The sequence below is a fragment of the Centruroides sculpturatus genome, unplaced genomic scaffold, assembly GCF_000671375.1.
Source record: "Centruroides sculpturatus isolate CEXI.00-Female unplaced genomic scaffold, Cexi_2.0 scaffold566, whole genome shotgun sequence".
NCBI lineage: Eukaryota > Metazoa > Arthropoda > Arachnida > Scorpiones > Buthidae > Centruroides > Centruroides sculpturatus.
In genome coordinates, this window is record NW_019384873.1 from 446,188 (window position 1) to 466,111 (window position 19,924).

Consider the following 19,924-nt stretch of genomic DNA (forward strand, 5'->3'; position numbering starts at 1 on the left):
TTTTTTTAATTGGATGTAATTGTGTTTTTTAAAGGACTGTTTTTAAATTCTGGCGGCATGTAGCCTATAAAGAAAGGTCTGTCGCCGTGAATGTGAAGTCTGGAACACGAAAAATAAATGGTGGCCCCTTTTTGGGCAGACTGTCTTTAATTAATAATAATAATCTCCATTAGACGAAAATTTACAAAAAGAAAAAAATTGGAATGTATCGTCACCAGGGGGAAGTTTCCGAAATCTGCATTTTCCAGCGCTCATTCCAGTAGATAAAAGCAGAAACACCCCATAGGAAGAATGGAAAGCAAGACGTCTGTGTAACACCAGTTCCTTTTTTAAAAAAATTTTTTTTAATTGGATGTAATTGTGTTTTTTAAAGGACTGTTTTTAAATTCTGGCGGCATGTAGCCTATAAAGGAAGGTCTGTCGCCGTGAATGTGAAGTCTGGAACATGAAAAATAAATGGTGGCCCCTTTTTGGGCAGACTGTCTTTAATTAATAATAATAATCTCTATTAGACGAAAATTTACAAAAGGAAGAAAACCAAAATTGTCAAAAATAATTAAACTAACAAAAAACTCTTCCAAACCTATTACCGGTACGGTCTCCTACTTCTAAAACTCGTAACCAACCAATATAGCTCTTTACAAACGTTTTCAAACCCCAATGACAGTTCTTCAGGTATTTTGAATCTCTGATAGAAATGCAGCTCTTAAAACTTCAAATTTGAAAATATGTACGTTCGAATACATGCTTCCCGTTTACGTCATTGCCTACAGAAGATGCGCAACGATATTTAACATCCTAACCAATGGAAAAGATCAACCAGATAAAGATAAGCAAGAACTTTCATTCACAGTTATGAAAGAAAAAAGTCACAGCATAAGTAGGCCTGAAAAAACACCTCTCTCATTGAATGAGATCCTAATAATTCATAGGATCATATCAAGCCTTAATAACAGCTTTGCAGCATTCTGGCATAGAGTGGACAAGTTTCTGCAAGTATCCTACATTAAACTCTTCTAATACACTTATCACAATTGCTGTTTATTATCAGTCCTCTTCTCTACAATTTTCATGCCTGTAATAGCCCAGCAATTCTCTAAAGTGGTGAGAATCTCTTGTTTTATCTTTCGCTATTCAGACTTGTTATATCTCAGAGAACCTTTATTTTTACTGATTCTGTCAAAAACAATGAAGACTTATTATTTCTTGATTATTGTAAATATAAGCAACAATGCAAGAAAGTTTCACATGTAATATAATTTTAATGCTTTAATTTTTGATCATGTAGGATTTTTGATCATTAATTTACTCACCATCCTAATATGGAACAAGGTTCAGTCATGCTGGAAGGTATAGTCATGTCACAAAATTGTTTCTTGATGAATACACATGTAATATAAAATATTTTGTTGCACTTTGTATTCACAGGTCCAATTATAAAGTATAGTCCTGCCAGCAATTTTACTAGCTATACATTCCCAAACAACTTGACTCACTATAAACTTCACTGTCTGCTTCAAACAATCCCTGTTATAGGTCTTGCCTGTCTCATACCTAACACAGGGTTTGTCATTATATCCATGCAGAGTGAATTTGGATTTATCTAAAATCAAAGCAGAATTCTACTTATCAACACTTCAATCTGTATGCTGTTTAGCCTAGATAAGCCACTACCAGTACATTTTAGTCATCAGCAATGGTTTCTTACATGGGCAGTAAACTTTTAATTCCATGTCACACTGACATTTTTGCACAGTTCCCACTTTACTTTCAGTTTGAAAGAACTAGCAGTAAGTTCTCATAGGCTGAGATGCTTCAGAATCCTATCCTGGCATAGTGTACTCATTTGTTTACCATTTGATCCAATTTTTCTTTCAATGTTGCCATGTTCATGACTCAAATACACAATTATTGAGTGATAACAATGTATTCTCTGCATTATTTTGAGATGATAATCCTTCAAAGTAACAATTACACACTTTTTACATAATATTAACTGTTGAAACCTACCATTTTGCTTATAAAAGTGCATCACTTTTATATGACTTTTTATACCAATCAATGATACAATCACTGCAAACACTATTACAGTAAACTTTGTTAACCAATGAAAAGTGTTTTCGTGTTCATGATGCCCATGGATAATGCAAACTTACAGTTTCTTGCAGGTCTGTATGTAAATAATACACTAACTTAAAAAAAAAAAAAAACACATTTTTACAGAATTTGACAAGTGATGCAATATCCATTACCACTACTATATATAAGGCCAATTTTCAGCTTCTGGTTACTTGTGAGTTAACAAGAGAGGACCAGACATTTGAGTCTCCAATTCAAATGAAACTGGTGAGCACAAAGCCCTAAACACAACTATCTCCTTGTCCAAATAATAGGACCCACTTCTCAAACATTTCTGAAAAATAGGCCTCTGAAAACTGGGTGTTTAGCTTATATTTTTGAAAGTTTCTCTTTTCTTTGTAATGGTGATAGCCAAGTGGATAAAATGCTAGGCACTGGAACTACATGATGTAGGTTCAAGCCTTCACTAATTTAGTTTTTTCCTATATTACTATTGTTATTCCTCATGTTTAGAGGTTATAAAATAAGAGATTTAAAAAACATGGTATCACTTCTTGTTTAGCAAAATCAAAGTCTCTGTAAGTTAAACTCGTGTATGTTGTTAAATAAAATTTTTATTTCTTCATATTAATTTTCAGATATGATGGTATTGTTATATTTGAAATGTAACAGACATAAGCGCATGAGGAAATTGTCCGTAACATTAACAATTAAAAAAAAAAACACTGCAACTATACAGTAATACCTCGACTTACGTGAACCCAGAGTTACGCGATTTTCAAATCTCGTCGATTTGTCTTTTGTTTGACCACCACTCAACTCTCGATTACTCACTCCCCACACACCTATTGTTCGGCTTACATATTCAGATGTGTTGTACGGAATCGATGCATAGCTACAATTTATTTTGTGTTATTTATTTCTGTGTTTGTTATATCTACGAAGACTCGAGAGACTCTATGTAGTGATTTCTTGTAACCGTGAACGAATCAAAAGACGAGATAAAATTAATGAGAACATTTATTAGCTTACATACATCCGACTTGGATTTTACACAAATTGCGAAATTATACCCCAACTTACGCTGTTATTGCTCGGTCCCACCTATCGCGTAAGTTTCGGGTATTACTGTACTACCCTATTTTCATATCATAATTGTCTTTTTTGTCCATCCATAGTAATGTCTGAAGTTTATTAATGTTGTTGACATTGTATGTAACAGAGGTTTGTTGCCTAATGATGCTCATTTAACACAGGTGAAAATGTTCACACTTTGTTTATAATTTTCTTGCTGGTTTGTTAGGATTTTGCAGTGTTTATTATTGTGTAAGGAACCAAGTCCAAGCATTATTTTTTAGTTATTTTTGCTTTTATTCTATTTTTGTTTGGGGCTTATGTTTTGTTAGGACGAAGGTTTCCTCACCTTCGTCCTAACAACTCACCTTAGAAACGTAAAAATAGAAGAGAAACCAACTCACCAACGAGAGAAAAGCGTTGTAGATAAAACTCGCACACACTTGTGCTCCCGAGTGGACAAAAAGTAAGTCCACACCAAGAAAAGGGGGGGAGACCTCACAAGTACAACTTAGGAACTTGCTAAACCTTAAGGAATAAAACATCCCAAAAATTGTCAAAAAGAATAATGTAAAAGGTTAGCGAGTATTGTCGGAAAATAGGCTGCTAGACAAAGTTTTTATTGTTAGCAAATAAGTAAGTAAATGAAGGGAGTGATCTCACTCAGAATTGTGACGTCACCTCACAGTATAAAGATCGAACCTCAAGTGAAGATGACCAAGGTGAGCTTCTGTTAGCAACAAGCGAGGTGAGCTTCGTAGCAGCAAATGGGAGAGAGGTGTCCAATAGGTTAAAGTAACTCCAAGGCGATTTTGAAGTTATTCGATTTGTGGATCAAAGATTAGAGAAAGTCTTGAGAGTTGAGGAAAAAGGTTCCTAGTATATTGAGGTGACAATTAGGACCTTTAATTCATAAGAATTATTGTACATAAGTTAAGTCTTTGAATTTTTTTTGTCGAATTCCAAAGGGGAATAGTTAAGTTAGAAAATAGATTGATTTGAGTTTTGTCGGGTTGATTCTTATTGATTTACGTTGAATAAATTGTTATTTGATTTTTACTAAATTTTGTATATAGTTATTACTAGAATTTTTATTAAATATTGGATTTTTTTTTACTAACTTTGTCATTATTTAATTCGGTGCACGCTTACAGTCCAGGCATGGCACATTAACACGAATCCGTGTAAAGTACCCGTTAGGTAACAGCTATTTCCGGCACACAGTCGTGTCGATAATCATTGGAAAAGGTGGAAAAATAATATAGTACTTTACAACTGTCTAATATTAACCAGTTGTAAAGTAGCAGTTGTTAATTCTCTTAAATTTCAAATGTTCTGTCACATGCATTGCACACCTGACAAAATTAAGTTCTTTGAAATGGGACTTAATATACCATTTGAACTGGCATCATATTCATCCTTTAAAAAGGAAGTAGGATGCAATTCCACCTTTGGTTTTCACTGTCTTATATACAAGTTTATTGGCTACTAATGACTCTTCCCTCATATTTTCTATTAGATATTCTGAGTTCATGGAAAATCCTCATTTAAAATTCACATTTCTACAAGGAACAATGAGAACATTTTGCACAAAGTCAACAATTTTGACTGCTTTTATTTTCTTCAAAATACCACAAATAATCTATCATTTTCTCCAGATAAAGTTTTTAACATCTGACATATGCCTTCTATGTTACACCATCACTGATATTCTCTCTTAATAGCATTTGCTTTTTACTCTGACAAGTTCTTGCACATTAATTTGTCCAATGCATCATTCAAGCAGTCAACAGACATTAGCATTTAGCATAACTTCTGAACAAAGGCAAGATGCACTCCTGACGTATTGAAGAGATCCCCAGACCCACATTTCAGCATCACCATCAAGCAGCACAACCAGTATCAACCTTCAGGATTGAGGTATATCACCAACCATCCACCGACTCGACGTTCGATCACCAAGAACTTCTACCACCAGAACCAACTCTTCCATCAGGATCAGTCATGAAGACCCACTCCAAGGACCTTGCTCTTCACATTGGACTTTATCTCTCGGGTGCACTTTCCTGTGCTTTTTGTAACGGTACCCATTCAACCGTCCTCAACCCTTTAGTCTGCGTCAAGAAGGCACTACCTTTTATTAATATTTCCCTTTCTTTGTACTGATTGTACCTTTAGTATCTTATTGTGACTTCTCCACCGGACTAACGGTTCCCGACAGGTGCCAACAGTTCCCTCTCTTCCCTTAATCTTTCATTCCTTATTCCCTATCCCTTATCCAATCCCTCTATCCTCCATTTCTTCCCCCTCATCCCTCTCCTACTTTTTCTAGGGCTACACCACCGAGTAAAGCCTTATCCTTTGTATGTATGTATGACATATTGAAGAGATCATTAAAAAAATTTTTGTGAAGATGATAAGAATGGTTTAGCAATGCTTTCAAAATTGCAATATATCTATGGGCACTCTTATGTATCTTCTTTATAACTGCCCTTGCAGAGAATCCAATGTTAATATCCTGAGGAGGCATGAGAGAATTGTCACTGTCCTGATTTAGGTGCTATCAATGGAAGCAAATGTAAAAAATCTGCATCAATGAATAAACTGAAAGACATGTTTGGCTGTTCATATGATACCATGTGAAAGGCTGTTCATGAGTGTTTAGATTTCCATGACATGAGTTTCCAGACAGTAGGTCCTCAGGCAGCTTTCTGCAGATCAAAAGTACTTACAAATGAGTTTGTCTTGGAACCAATGTTCCCTCTAAGCTGCGAGGCTGCGCACTGCTCAAATTGTTGCCACGCACGAGAATTTGTGCGCTGCGTAGGCAAGCCTCCACACTGATTTGAATTGTTGTTTAATTATTTCTCACTCTGTCTGCAATATGATTATTGCTACGTATTTTTCGATCAAATACATTAAATCATTGACAAAAGATAATATTTTGTATGGAAGTGTTTTAAAATGAATTTTAATCTCTACTTTATAATTAATTATTTTAATTTTTATAGGAAAAAGTAAGATTAATATATATGCTCAGAAAAAATTTTTTGCTCAGAATCTGCTCAGCAAAATTATTTTTTGCACAGAGAAGTACATATTCCGCTCAGCTACAAAAAGAATTAGAGGGAACATTGCTTGGAACACTTGTGCCATTATGCAAAAGAGGAAGAAAAATTTTTAAGTTCCATTGTCACTAGAGATGAAACCTGGATTAATCATTTCCAACCTGAAACCAAGAAGGAATATGTGACATTGAACCATCTGGCATCCCTTGTCAACAGGAAATTCAAGATGTCAAAATATAATGGAAAAGTTTTGGTGACTGTTGTTTGGGACATTTTTGGGTGTTTTCACATGGAGTTTTTACCATTTTGGTAAGAAAGTGATAGTGAATGCCAATGCTTATCAGGAAACAATTGCTTATTTGAAGAACAATTGTCACAAGAGGCAAGGTCTTTTATTCCTTGGTATTATGCTTCTGCACAACAATGCATGAAAATACACTATCAAAGACATAGTTGTATTGCTGTGAAAGTGGAGGATTTTGGCTCGTTTTTCCTACAGTCCAGGCTTAGCTCTTCAGACTTTCTACCTTTTTACACACCTCAAGAAGCATACTGTGGAAACATTATCTGTCACATGACAAAGTAAAAGTTGGATGGTTGGTTAGCTTTTTATGCCACATGGTCTCTTGGACCAAACTGTGCCAACTACATAGTTATAGAGTCACATATAGGTAAGAGAGCTTTAGTTTATAAAGGGAGCTATATAAAAGTATATTAAAAGTTCTAAAATGTTCTAAAAGTATATTAAAATGACAAAAGATAAAAACATAAAATTGCAGCAAAACCATGATCCATGTCTATATAACCAAACAATAAATGAATCATGACAAGACAAAAGCCAAAGTCTGGAAATGGCTATACCAATCATCAGAATCAGGTGTATTCCACATAGTACAGAACAACATGGCATGGAACAACTCAGCCACTCAGATGACATTGGAATAAATGCTTCTGAAAGAATGGTAACTATGTTGAAAAATACAGACAAACAGCTGTTTTGAAAATGCCATGCCATTGAATTATACTATATTCAGGTCAATAAATAAAAAAATTTGAAAATTTTTTTTTATTTGCATATGTGGATGTATCAAAAATTAACTTTAATTTCCCAATTTTATATTCTTGTACAGTTGACCTTATTTAATTTTAAATACAATAAAATCTTTTTATGATTTATGAAAATTGGTCATCTTAAGGGATGGACTTTTCAAAAGGTGACGAAAATATAATTGATAGAGTACTGTATGTAGTACTATATCCAATAATAATATTACATAGTATTCTGATGTAACACTATAGACTACTGTTTATGCAATACAGAAGAAGCTATTCGAAAATTTCTATGTATTGATTTACAATACTGCAAAAAAATTTTTTAGACATCACTTGTACATGTGTACTGTACATGAAAAAGCCCACCAATGGCTGAGTTGATTAAAACCACTGAAAACTACTGTAGTAGCTGATCATGGGTTTGTGTCTCACCAATGGGCTGGTGACATGATTTTCTGGGTTTTTTCATGCATAAACATCTAAACAGGGGCTAGTTTCCCACAGAGAGTCCTTCAGGAAAGCATTCTCCCTTGGAAGTTTACCCATGTGTTGCATTGCCATATCCCACTAAACTAACCTGTATATGAAAATGTAATGCATACAATCTTAAATGTTTGATTTAATGTAATCTGAAATAGGCATGTGCTTTCTCTGTTTTAACTTTTCTGATATGATGATATCTTAAGTATTTCTTTTTTATTTGGTCAAACAAATCCCTCTTTCATGTCACATTCCAAAAACTATCAAATCTGAGCCAAAGTTTGTTGCAATCAATTACCATTGTTTTTTCAAAGCCAAACAAACTAGCAGATTATCAGGCTATATTAAAGCTAATTTTAATAATTATAAAGTAATTGTTGATAAGCCTTAACATAGCCCAATAATCTTAGTTTGATTTTAATTAAAATCAAATTAATGAACTGAATGTTTATATACCATTTTATCTATCCCTGTTAATGAAAAGATTAAATTCATTGGCTTTGTTACATTATTTGGTTTAATAAAAATAAATAGAACATAGAATAAAGCATAGGCTAACTTGTTGAGGCTATTAACAGCAAATTAGGTTTATTCTCCATAAAGTCAAATAGAAAAAAAAGAAGACATTGAAGTTGGAAAAAATGATTGAGATGAATTTTTATACCTAATGCAACAGCATAACATGTTGAACAATGTACATGTCCATGATTTCAATTTCATCATCCCATTCAAGATGATATGTCTCAAAGAGAATACAGTATTTTATACAAAGGGATTATGAGTCCAGATGGTTAGCTTAAGGAAGATTAAAAATAATGATTCCTATGAAATAAAAATTCTGTTCTAAGAAAATCTGGTCATCTAACAAAGTGGTTAACTTATTGAATATTAGTATTATTGAATTAGAATATTGTAAACTAAGCATTTACATACAGGCAGTCTTCAACTTTTGATAATAATATACTCCAAAAATATATATATGAAAATCAAATGTATGAAAATTGAACAGTAGAGGTGATATTTTAAAAGGAGTTCCATTCCCACAATACCAGAAAAAAAAAATGTAAAACTCTTATTAAAGTAGCAAAATTAAAATCAGAGAGCAAACAGAAAATAGACAATAAAAATTAATGTTCATAATTAACTTTGATGTTTTCAAAACCAAAATTGACAGAAAATGCCTCTGTATAATAGCTTTAAATATTTATCTGTTAGCTGCAAATGTACAAAAGTTTGAATTTAGCACATGAAAACTGATTTTGGCATATCAAAGTATTGAGTATAAAAGAACATAGTGTCTAAAAGTCAAGGACTCTGTATTGCTTTCAGAAACATACATACTTCTAATATACTGTCATGTAAATGCTATTGCCATGAACATGACACACTTCATTTTTTATAAACATATACATTTTCACTGTTACTATATTTATTTAGAAATAGTGTTTATGCATTATTTTACCATTTTATCAAAATATATAAAACAAATACCACTAAAAACTTCAAAAACCTATTATTTTAAACTTATTTTGTCTTATCATATGAAAAGAGATGTGAATAACAACAAGCTTTAATAAACAGCCTAACCCTAGATCAGTAGTTCTCAAAAGTATGGTCCATGGACCACTGGCAGTCCAGCATGCACCAGGTGGTCCACGACTGACCTAGTTATTTTTTCAGAATGCAATTCTACGCTGTTTAGCCAAAGAATGTTTTCATGAATCACGTATCTATTAGATTAGGTTATAAAACAGATTGTGTGTCAAAATATTTTATCATTATCTAAGGTAATATTTACAGGATAAGAAATGGATGGGGGCATAGATGCTCTGCAGTTTGTGATTCGGTTTAAGTGGTCTGTGGGTTGATAAGTTTGATAACCACTGTTCTAGATAATACTAACTGTTATTAGAAATATGAGATTATTACAGATATAGTTGTCTTACACACATTTATACGTTTTCATTATTCTAAGAATAAACAATATCCTTAAGTGTCATTAATTTTTTATATAGTTAATCTATAATGAAACAGACAGATATATATAAAATTTTATATAAGTAATTTAGTTGTTAAAATTTTTCAGTTATAACCTAGAAAATTCAGTAAAAATTAATTATTCATATTTATTTTTTATAAGATCTAATAAATGCTAATCTAATTAATCCAACCAGCATATAAAGAATATTTTTCATTATCATATCATAACATTTGATAATTTAATACTTTCTTCAATTTGAAAATGACCCTTTTGATAACTATGCAAGCAAATATAAATTAAGGGTTTTATTATATGAATAAGCATATTGTTAAATTCATTCATAAATAAGTTTTCTAATAATAAATTAAAATTAATAATTGAGTGATGTGAATCTGATTTGTTTAACTAACTATATTTTTATTTATTTATTTTTCAATTTAGAATGAAGTTAAAGTCAAAATAAACTTCCAATATTTTAAAGCAAAGCAAAAAAATTTATCATACTGAAAAATGTTGTATAAATACAATTTATAATAATTAGAAAAATTATTTAGTTATAGTAATTGTAATTGTTTATTATACTGTCTCATATACTGGATAATCAACAAATTAAAGTTAGGCCTTGATAAATTCTCACATTTAAAAATTTTGTTTCTCTAAATTAAAATTTTAAAGCAAAATTTACAATTACTTTTTTTTTGTTTTTTGAAAATCTAAGGAGTCAGTATATCAAGAATTAAATAATAGACTAAAGTCTTTTATTGATTGAATAATAGCAATTAATCCAGTTATTAAAAATTTTTAATCTGTTGTCTTTTACTATGTTTTAAACAATGTTTTAATTTACAATTGATAATTTTAATATCATGTAAGATAATGTTTATGTATATGTGCAATTTGGTTCACAAGAAATTTTTGTGAAACATTTCCTATAAAAAATATAGTATGTGTTTTTCCTGTGTTTTAAATTTCTTTTTATGCATATTTTATAATTAATAAATATATTTTAATAGTAAGCATTTTAAATTCAATAGCAAATATTTATATAATCATGTTTTATTAAATATTTTAATTATTTATTTCTTTAAATTCAGTGATAATGAGAATGATAACTCATTAAAAAGATTATTTAGCTTTAATTATAGTAGTCAAAAAATATGCAGCAATAACTAAAGAATAATCTTCAATTTGTTATATAAATTTACTACTGTTTATTCTACTTTTTTGCACTTATTGTTGCTGCTATTTTGCATTTAATCTAAGAATTTGTTATCGGACAATTCTCTCTTGTCGTTTAGAACATTACCTATATTATTTAACAAATAAATGAATAAATTTCATTCATTGTATTTTCTACTTGAAATATATCAAAAATTATATATGTTTTCAATGTAATCATCTTTCTTTAAGAGCCTGTCTGCTAAAAGTTAAAAGTAATGATAATAAAATTAAGAAACTCTAATGCATTCTGTTTATCATCAATAGATGACTAAAATCACTTTACTAAATAATTAAAAGTCAATTATAAAACATTTTGTATGCTGAAATTAAAAGTATACTTTTCAAGCTACTGATGTCAAACTATTTTTAGTAAGTAGGATTCATATTTGGATCCTTAATATTTATCTACCCTTTCAAGTAACTAATACATAAAGTAATTGTTCATTTTTTCATTTTTATCATTTTAAAAATATAATTACAATATTTTGTTCATAATAAGTTTTAAAATGTTAAACCAATAACATTTTGATTTCTTATAAGAAAGTAAAATTTAGTTTGTTTTTCTTGAAACTGTCATTCATCAAAATATTTCATATTTTTTGAAATATTTGAAAACTGGAATATGTGATTTTATAATTATTATAAAATGATTATTCATAAAGTTTATACATTTCAATTTTTCTTCTTTTTCTAATAAAAATTAAGTGATTTTTATTAATATGCATTTTTCATTCTGAATTTACCCACTTATTAATATCCTACAATAACAGTTACTAATAATTAAAAAATTCATAATGTAGGTTAAAAAAAAATATATAATAATATATAAATTGCTTCAAATATTAATCTAAAATGTATATGTAAAGTTTTTTATAATATCCAATCAGATAAATATTTTTCTATCTTACTTGACAAAATAAAAAAAAAAAAGAAATTAAATTAATTTAATTAACAGTAATCTAGTTTGTCTAAAGCTAAACAATTAAAAACTTTTGAACAGACACGTTCAACAGTTAATCATTAACAATTTATAATAAAATATAATCCCTAAATTACGTACTCATTCCGTCTAAATCAAAAAATCCAAAGAAACGAGAAACAAACTAAAAATATATAAGACAATTTTAAATCATATCAAATATACTAAAACAATCTGTATCTGTGCTCAAAAAATGAAAAAACAAAATTTAATTTGTTCATAAATAAATATTTCTATAATAATTTTTTTATAGTAATCAAGCAAATTTTTAACAACAAATAATTAATAATGCAAACTTGTATCATCAAAATAGAATTAATATATAGTAAGTTAATAGATTTAATTTAAACTTAGTTTTTAATTATATNATTGAAGAGATTTTTAAAACGTTTAAAAATACTAATTGATGACGGAGAAGAAAAAGAAGAAAGATGTTTTTTTGCGTGAATCACAACAGTCGAATTGATAAAATAAAAACCGTTTCCGGTATAAACTCATGTAGAGTCCAAACATTGGACTTTCTTTCTTTCGGGATGCTTTTTCTATGAGAGTTAAGCCTAACGTGGTCAACATCGATAAACAACACTTGGAAAATAAAAATGTTCTTACCGCCAACTCTGTACATATTCGCAGTCATGACTTCGGTGCTGAATGGCTGAGTTGTCTATCGGCTAACGAATAACTGTACGGAACCGCTTCGACTCGTTTGCTCGTCAACATCACAAACAAGACGCCATTTTTCTTTGGACTTCTTGTCTTGTGACGTCATCCGGCATGACTCGGTGACGTCACCGATCCCTCGGACATCATCCCGAAGATGTCCGAATGACCCTGATCAAGGAATCACTACCGGTTCGGACTCGATAGAAATTTTCTATACTCGACTTCGGAAAGAGATCGGCTAAATTCGGAAATGACGCACCAAAAAAAAAAAACGGCTAATAAAAATACGTTCGTTAATGGTATTGGACGGACGAACGTTGTAATTAGTCCGACATGGCTAACGTAGGACGGAAAGTTTTTACAGCATATAATATCTAAATTATGGATTTTATTCTGTCTTAATTGCCATTAATCTTCTCGTTAGATGTTACCATTCGAATTTATACACATTGGGAATGTTCTAAGCGTGAATATCTCCTGTATATAAGCTTCCACTGTGTGATGTTGAAGTCAATAACCTATATTCAGTTCCCTTTTTTTTTTTTTAATTGCTTTCATTTATAGTTGGGACATTCCATTCGAGAATATATTATGTTAAAAAATCTCATTAGATGTCTGTCGAATAAATTTTCTATACATAATTCGGTTTAAACTCATTTAAAAAAAATTAAAGTATCCTTAAATTCAGTAAGAGAATTAAATATAATTATACTATTTAACGTAGAATAAATATAAATTCGTAATTTTTACATATACAAAGTTTTTTACATTAAAAATAAAGACTTAAATCATTTAAAATTGGATTTAATCTTATATTAAAGGTGTAATTCTTCATAAAATAATTTCTTATTTAATTACATAAAGTTTTATTTTTAAAAATCTGTTTATTTTTTAAAAAATTTAATAAAAATCAAGTTAAGTAATAATTTATAACTTTATTTATTAGTTAAATATTTATTGTAAAGTGTCATTAATTTCCAAATATATTAGTAACTAATAATAGAAATCAATTTAGATTTAATTTTCTAATCTAATTATAAATTTGTGAATGCAATATTTTACTGAGAACAAAAGTTTTTATATCCAATTTAAAAATTAAATTTATTTAATAAAAAGAAAATTTATAATTTAAATAATATGCATAAAATTAAGATTAGAGCATATTTTTAATGTTCCATTTAAGAATTATATAAAATAATTAAGTGTGCTTCATAATGTACATAAACTTAGAATTATTTTGCTCCAATCTATGCTTTATTTTTTCATGACGATGTAAATTAACTATTAGACTACATGATCGTTTTATTAATCTGAAGTCTGCAATATGTTTGAAATGATTAAAATGTATTTAAATTTTAAAAATTTAAATACATTTTATGATAAAAAGTACAATAAATAATAAATAAATTCCGCTAGTATTACACGATATAGGCCTACTGTAGAAAACTTGAAAACATATAATGGTAGAGGGAGCGTAAACAAAACCAGACCCCTGTTCGTCCGGAAATTACACACTTTAACGTCAATTCCATTCTTCAGATTTACAATAGACAAATTTAAGAAAGACGTCAAATTGACGTAAAAATGTATATTTTATGAGTGAAAACCTTAGATCTTGCGAACAGACATGTCCGCCAACTTGTTTCCTAGCGGCGACAATACTGACAATTTCTGAAGGCCAGTGACGCAGACATTTTACGGCGGCAGAGTCAACTAAGTTTCAATTCATTTCTTGGTAGATCCGCTAGAAATTTAGTAGATAAAGTAATTTAAAACTGAATACACTAATCTACAGAATTAGATCTGGCATATATTACATTTTGTATTCAATTGAATCTCCGGAAATCTAGTTACCTTATCCGAAAATAACTTATCAGACGTTCAAAGAATACAACCAAGGGAAAAAAATGATTTCTACATGATTTTTAAAAAACTCTACTGGTTTATAGAAACCAATAAACTATAAAAGACCTATTTTCTCAAACCTACGAAAAATTAAAGATGTAAACATTAGAAAATCTATCGGTGTAATCCTGGGAAAAGCTCTGACTTGGTCCTTTTGCTGTTTTATAGAAAATACGACACAATATTCAAAAACACATAAGCATATAGTATCTCTTTGCGTTTGCTCTCCCTAGTAATCAAGTCTTTCCACTCTCCCCCACTCAAGATCTCTAACTGGTTTATTATCGATTCAAAAATAAATAAGAGGCTTTTTCCATATTTTATTTCAATCTGATTAAAGAAATCTTAGCATGAATAAATACAACAGGCCTATTTTTTTAACCACGGTTTGTGAATGGAGCCAAGCCCTTTTTGCTCTCAGTATCAATCCTACAATTGAAAACACTTTGTGTATTTGTCTCAGAGAATGAATAATATTTACTTGCTGGGTTAGTAAGTCGAGGACTGAAGATTGTTCTATCCTTCCATGAAAAAAGAATGGACAGGTTTCTCATAGCCGTAGAAGAAAGAATGAAACCTTGTAAAAGGTGGCATTCTGCAGCTATTTCACTTTCCGAACTTGAAGAATATGCAATAGCATATTGATGCGAGTCATGAGGAGGAAATCTTTGAGCCATACTAGTCCTTTATCATCTTTACGTAATCTTCCATCTGTACCTTCTTGTATGCCAGAATCTATGACATATTTTATAACTTTGCCACAAAGTAACTCGGGCTTAGTTGTGTTCTTGGCGAATAAATAACTTTCAATGCTACTGATATTCTAAGAAACGAGGATCTAACAACGTAGCAAGAATTATCAGATCATTCAATGAAAATCTGCTTTCATTTCTTATAGATGCATATTGAAAACACTTTGTGTACTTGTCTCAGAGAATGAATAATATTTCATTCTCTCAGAGAATGAATAATAATCATCATTAAAAGCAAGCGACGAAGAGAGCCTGCTCTCTTCGTCGCTTGCTTTTAATGATGATTATATCTCTTGCCTGAAAATTCATACAACATTTAATGCTGATTTCTTGTCTGATCATCTGGTTTTGAGAATAGGCACGCAGTAATTTTAAACTACATCAGACAGTCAAAGTTCATACAAAAGTTTCCATTTGTAACTTCAAATCTTATTTTCCAAATCTTTCAAGTAGTTTTTCTGTTAGCTTTCAAACTACTTAACATTTCAAAGTCATTATACTGGTATAACTCCCTTAGAATTTGCGATCCATGATTTCTGTTACTTGTTTCAATTTTGTGCAGAGCCGATTTATAAATAGGCACAGTAGAGGCTCGGGCCTACAGCAGCAGATTTTGAGGGGTGGCAAAATTGGCTAACATAGCATAAGAATTTCACAAATTAATTAATAAAATAATTCCAAATACTGTGTTACAATATTTATAATTAACGATAATTATTAAGTCGTTTACATAAATAAAGAGCTTAATTATTTAAATAATCTAATTACATCAGATAGCTTTGACCGGTTAAAATGCAAACATACAACACCACTGTTAAGTAAAATGTATCACTTTCATACTTAAAAAGCTTGTATTAATGGTTTATGATGGAAAACAACATGTCGTCGTCCATGGCTCAGATAGTTTCATTTCCGTGTCCGTTAGGTGGTTTTATGAATGAAAATTTAGAAGTTTGAAATCGCACGTTAAAACGGGCGCCGCCATCTTTTTCTTTCTTTCACCGTCATTCCCAAATACCTACAAGCAACAGCGCACGCCCGTGTTGGTGGAGCGACCGCTATTAACGAATGTACAGTACATTACCCTAATTATAGATGGGATGGACAGTGACAAGAAAAACAAGTTCAACTGCTGCGAGCGGTCCTGGCGGTTGCGTGTACTCTATCGCCTGTACACCAACCAATCAACACATCGCACTTGCGTCTGGTTAGGTGTTTGAATTCTCATCGGTTGCAGTGTAAATTTCCTCCGGTCGTTTTACAGTACGAAATTTTATGGCGTAAACGCGAATTATGACCGAAAAAAAAGCATCAAAATACTGTATCATCCGGGACTGCAGGGCAATACATAATTTGTATATACTGAAGTAATTAAATAAAGTAGTTTTTACTTTTAGTTATTGTATTTTATTTAACAGATTTAGTTTATTATTATAGGTTAATTATTTTAAATTTTATTGTAAGTTAGTTCCTAAAGTTTTGACCACTACTATATATATTGTATTCTAGGTTTTGTAATCTTACATTTCTGCAATGTCTGATTATATATCGTATGTATTTTGCTGATACATTTTTAAAATCAGAAATGCATTGTGGTCCTTCCCGTGTTTGAATTTGCTATCATTATTATGGATTAAAGAGTGGGACATATGTAAAATGAAAAAAAAAAGTCGTTTGTGTATTTTCTACAGTAAAACTGTATAAGTTTACAATACACAAAATAATTTTTTAAAATAAAAGAAAATAAAATGGTCGATCATAGTCTGAAGGTGCAGAGCAGATGCCTGAAAGGAAACATCCGAGAAAACGGCGACGTCATCTCCCCGGTTAACTGTCACCCCAGCAGCTTGGGCCCATTCAGATGCCGGGCCAGTCTTAAAGCATGGAAAGCATTGGGACTCCATGACTCCATGGATTGGACAACCCCTTGGATTACTCCATGGCTCTACATTTAACAAGCAAATAATGTATCACTTGTATCTTTCAGCATTCATCTATAATAACAACATTGTGAAGGGTATGGCCTAAGCATAAGTGATGTTCCATCCTTAAAAGGTATGTTGCTCTCTTCAAATTAGATGCAGCATCTGTAACTATAGGACCACACACATTCTAACTCTTATAGAAGAATTTTTAGAATATTAGGTAACACTAGAATTTGTTCTAGTTCGAATACTTAATAAACTTCAGATGGCAAAAAAATCGTTACACGCGTTCAATTTATAATTTAAACTTTATGGAATTAGTATATGACTAATTCCACCGATAATATTGACAAGATTAGTGAAATTTACAAGAAACAGATTCTATTGGAGGGCTTCAAATATATAAAGGGAAAAAAAGAAAACAGCTTCCTCGGAATTGGTATAGGTAAATGTCGCAGATCAACACGAGATACTCGTATAATTCGTGAATATAGTCTTCCAATTGTTAAACTAGAGGTGGGGAGATTACCGATCTTTCAATTAATCTTCTATTAGAATAGTCTGTGCAACGATTTACGTAACATATCGAGTTATGAAATCTTCAGAAAAAAATGTAAAAAAAAACGGAAAAAAACTTAAGGCTCAATGATATTTGTGGTTAATTAATTTTCTTTCTCAGCTCGCGTCCTGTTTTTTTATTTTTNGTGGAGTCGCGTAAAAATCTACCGACTCCAACTCCGACTAAAACATCAAAACTCCACGACTACGACTCCGAAGCCCTGGTTTATTCGCCATTTCATTGTGTCTGTTTTCGTACACGGTTTACCTAGTTTTTTTTAAACAAATATTTTCATTTTCCTTAATGGCAGTCAACAAAATAGCAGAATTTCTCTATACAGATTTTATAGGCTATTTTCAACGAATTTTAATATTTGATTATTATAAGATCAATATAGTGGGCGTCGCATAAATTTTCTCGGTTTAAAGAAAGCAGAAACAGTTTAAGAAGCTATCTATTTAATTAACATTCAGAACAAGCCAAGTTTCACGTGGACGTACTTTAAAAATTTGCAGTTCAAATACCCATATTCAAGTAAAATGAGATCGGTTGATAATGGCAAGTTATTATAAAGATTGTCTTGATCAAATCTTAACTGAAGAGCCATTTTTTAATTAACTGTATAGGAAATCTGCCAAAACATTTTTACTGGGCCAACGTTTTGTTCATTATCATTAGATAATTGGACAGATAATTACAGACATAGACTATACATAACATTTACTTACCATCATATTTTGAATGACTTCAAGCTGTTTAGAACAACCTTAACAGCGTATAGAGATGCGGTTCCCCATACAGCGATACCATATCTTATTCTAGATTCGATGCAAGTGTGGTACAGCCGTTTCAAGAGTGATGTACTTAAAAAAAGCTTGAATTTTCTTATTTATCCCAGTATACTTTGCCAGGGAAAGTGCATCATCATCTATATGTTTATTCCAGCGCAGATTGTCATCAAAAGTTACTCCCAAAAACTTAATAGCATTTACTTTTTCTATGTTATAATCAGTTATTTCAATTTTTAGATGATGTGGATTGATTATTTTATTCCTACTTGCAAAGCAGAGGAATTTAGTTTTAGTTTTGTTAATTACTAATCCATTGTTTTCCATATAACTATTTAAAATTTTTTAAATGTGATTTAAATTCTCCTGAAGAATTATAACGTTCGTATGAGAATAAGTTATCACTAGATCGTCAGCGTACATCAGTATATTCTCTTTTGGTATATAGTTAAACAAATCATTAATATGTATATTGAAAAGCAGTGGACCCAAGATTGAACCTTGAGGAACGCCCTTATTTGGCCCGAAAGAGCTAGAGATAATCTGTCCAATTTTTACAAAGTAAATTTTGTTTGACAAGTATGATTTTAACCAGCTTAGAGGAGTCCCTCTTAGACCAACAGTTTGCAATTTTTGATACAAAAGTTAATGATTTAAGCTATCAAATGCCTTTGAAAGGTCCACAAAAACTGATATTGCTATTTTCGATTTGTCAAGTTGTGACGTTATTGATTGTTTCAAATGCAACAAAGCATCTACTGTCGAAAATCCTCGTTTATAAGCATATTGGTTTCTGTGAATAACCTGGAATCTGTCTATAAAAGTTGAAAATCTCTTGTAAAAAATCTTCTCGAAAATTTTAGCAAACACTGACATTATTATTATGGGACGATAATTTTCAATTTCACTTTTTGATCCTTTATTTTATATATAATGGCAAAACTAAGTTTTGATTTAGTTTTTCCGGAAAGTAACCATTTTCAAAAGATTTATTTATCAGATACGATAATGGTTGAGCTAAGATATCAGATATGTGTTTTAAGATTTCAATATTTAAGAAACTGATGTCTGGAGTGCTGTTTTTCAAACCTTCTATAGTATTAAAGACTTCTAAGGCTGTTGTGTTTTCCAAAAAGAAAGTATTAGAAATACTAATATTTGTTCTGTGTTGCTCCGAATTGATATTGCCGAAGACATCTGGAGCAAAGCCGTTCAAGAACCTATAGTGCTTGGCAAAAATATCACTAAAAGTGAGCTCATCATTTATCATTTTCCCCTTGTAATTCAAATGATCTATTTTAGCTTTATTCTTTGTCCTGGTTACTTGAAAGGGTAACGTCTTAATACTTTTCCAGAAGTCAGAAGGAGATTTAACATTAGAAAACAGAAGACTACAA

At 30.8% G+C, this 19,924-nt stretch overlaps 1 protein-coding gene across 1 annotated transcript in view; it reads right to left on the bottom strand.

Moving 5' to 3' along the window:
- LOC111630915 (metastasis-associated protein MTA3-like) overlaps positions 1-12,828 on the bottom strand; it is a 126,908-nt gene extending 114,080 nt beyond the window's left edge. Inside the window, exon 1 of the mRNA XM_023375074.1 lies at positions 12,545-12,828. Coding sequence (XP_023230842.1) covers positions 12,545-12,572 — 28 coding nt within the window. The 5' untranslated portion in view covers positions 12,573-12,828. The remainder of the gene's footprint in view (positions 1-12,544) is intronic.
- Positions 12,829-19,924: the final 7,096 nt, after the last annotated feature.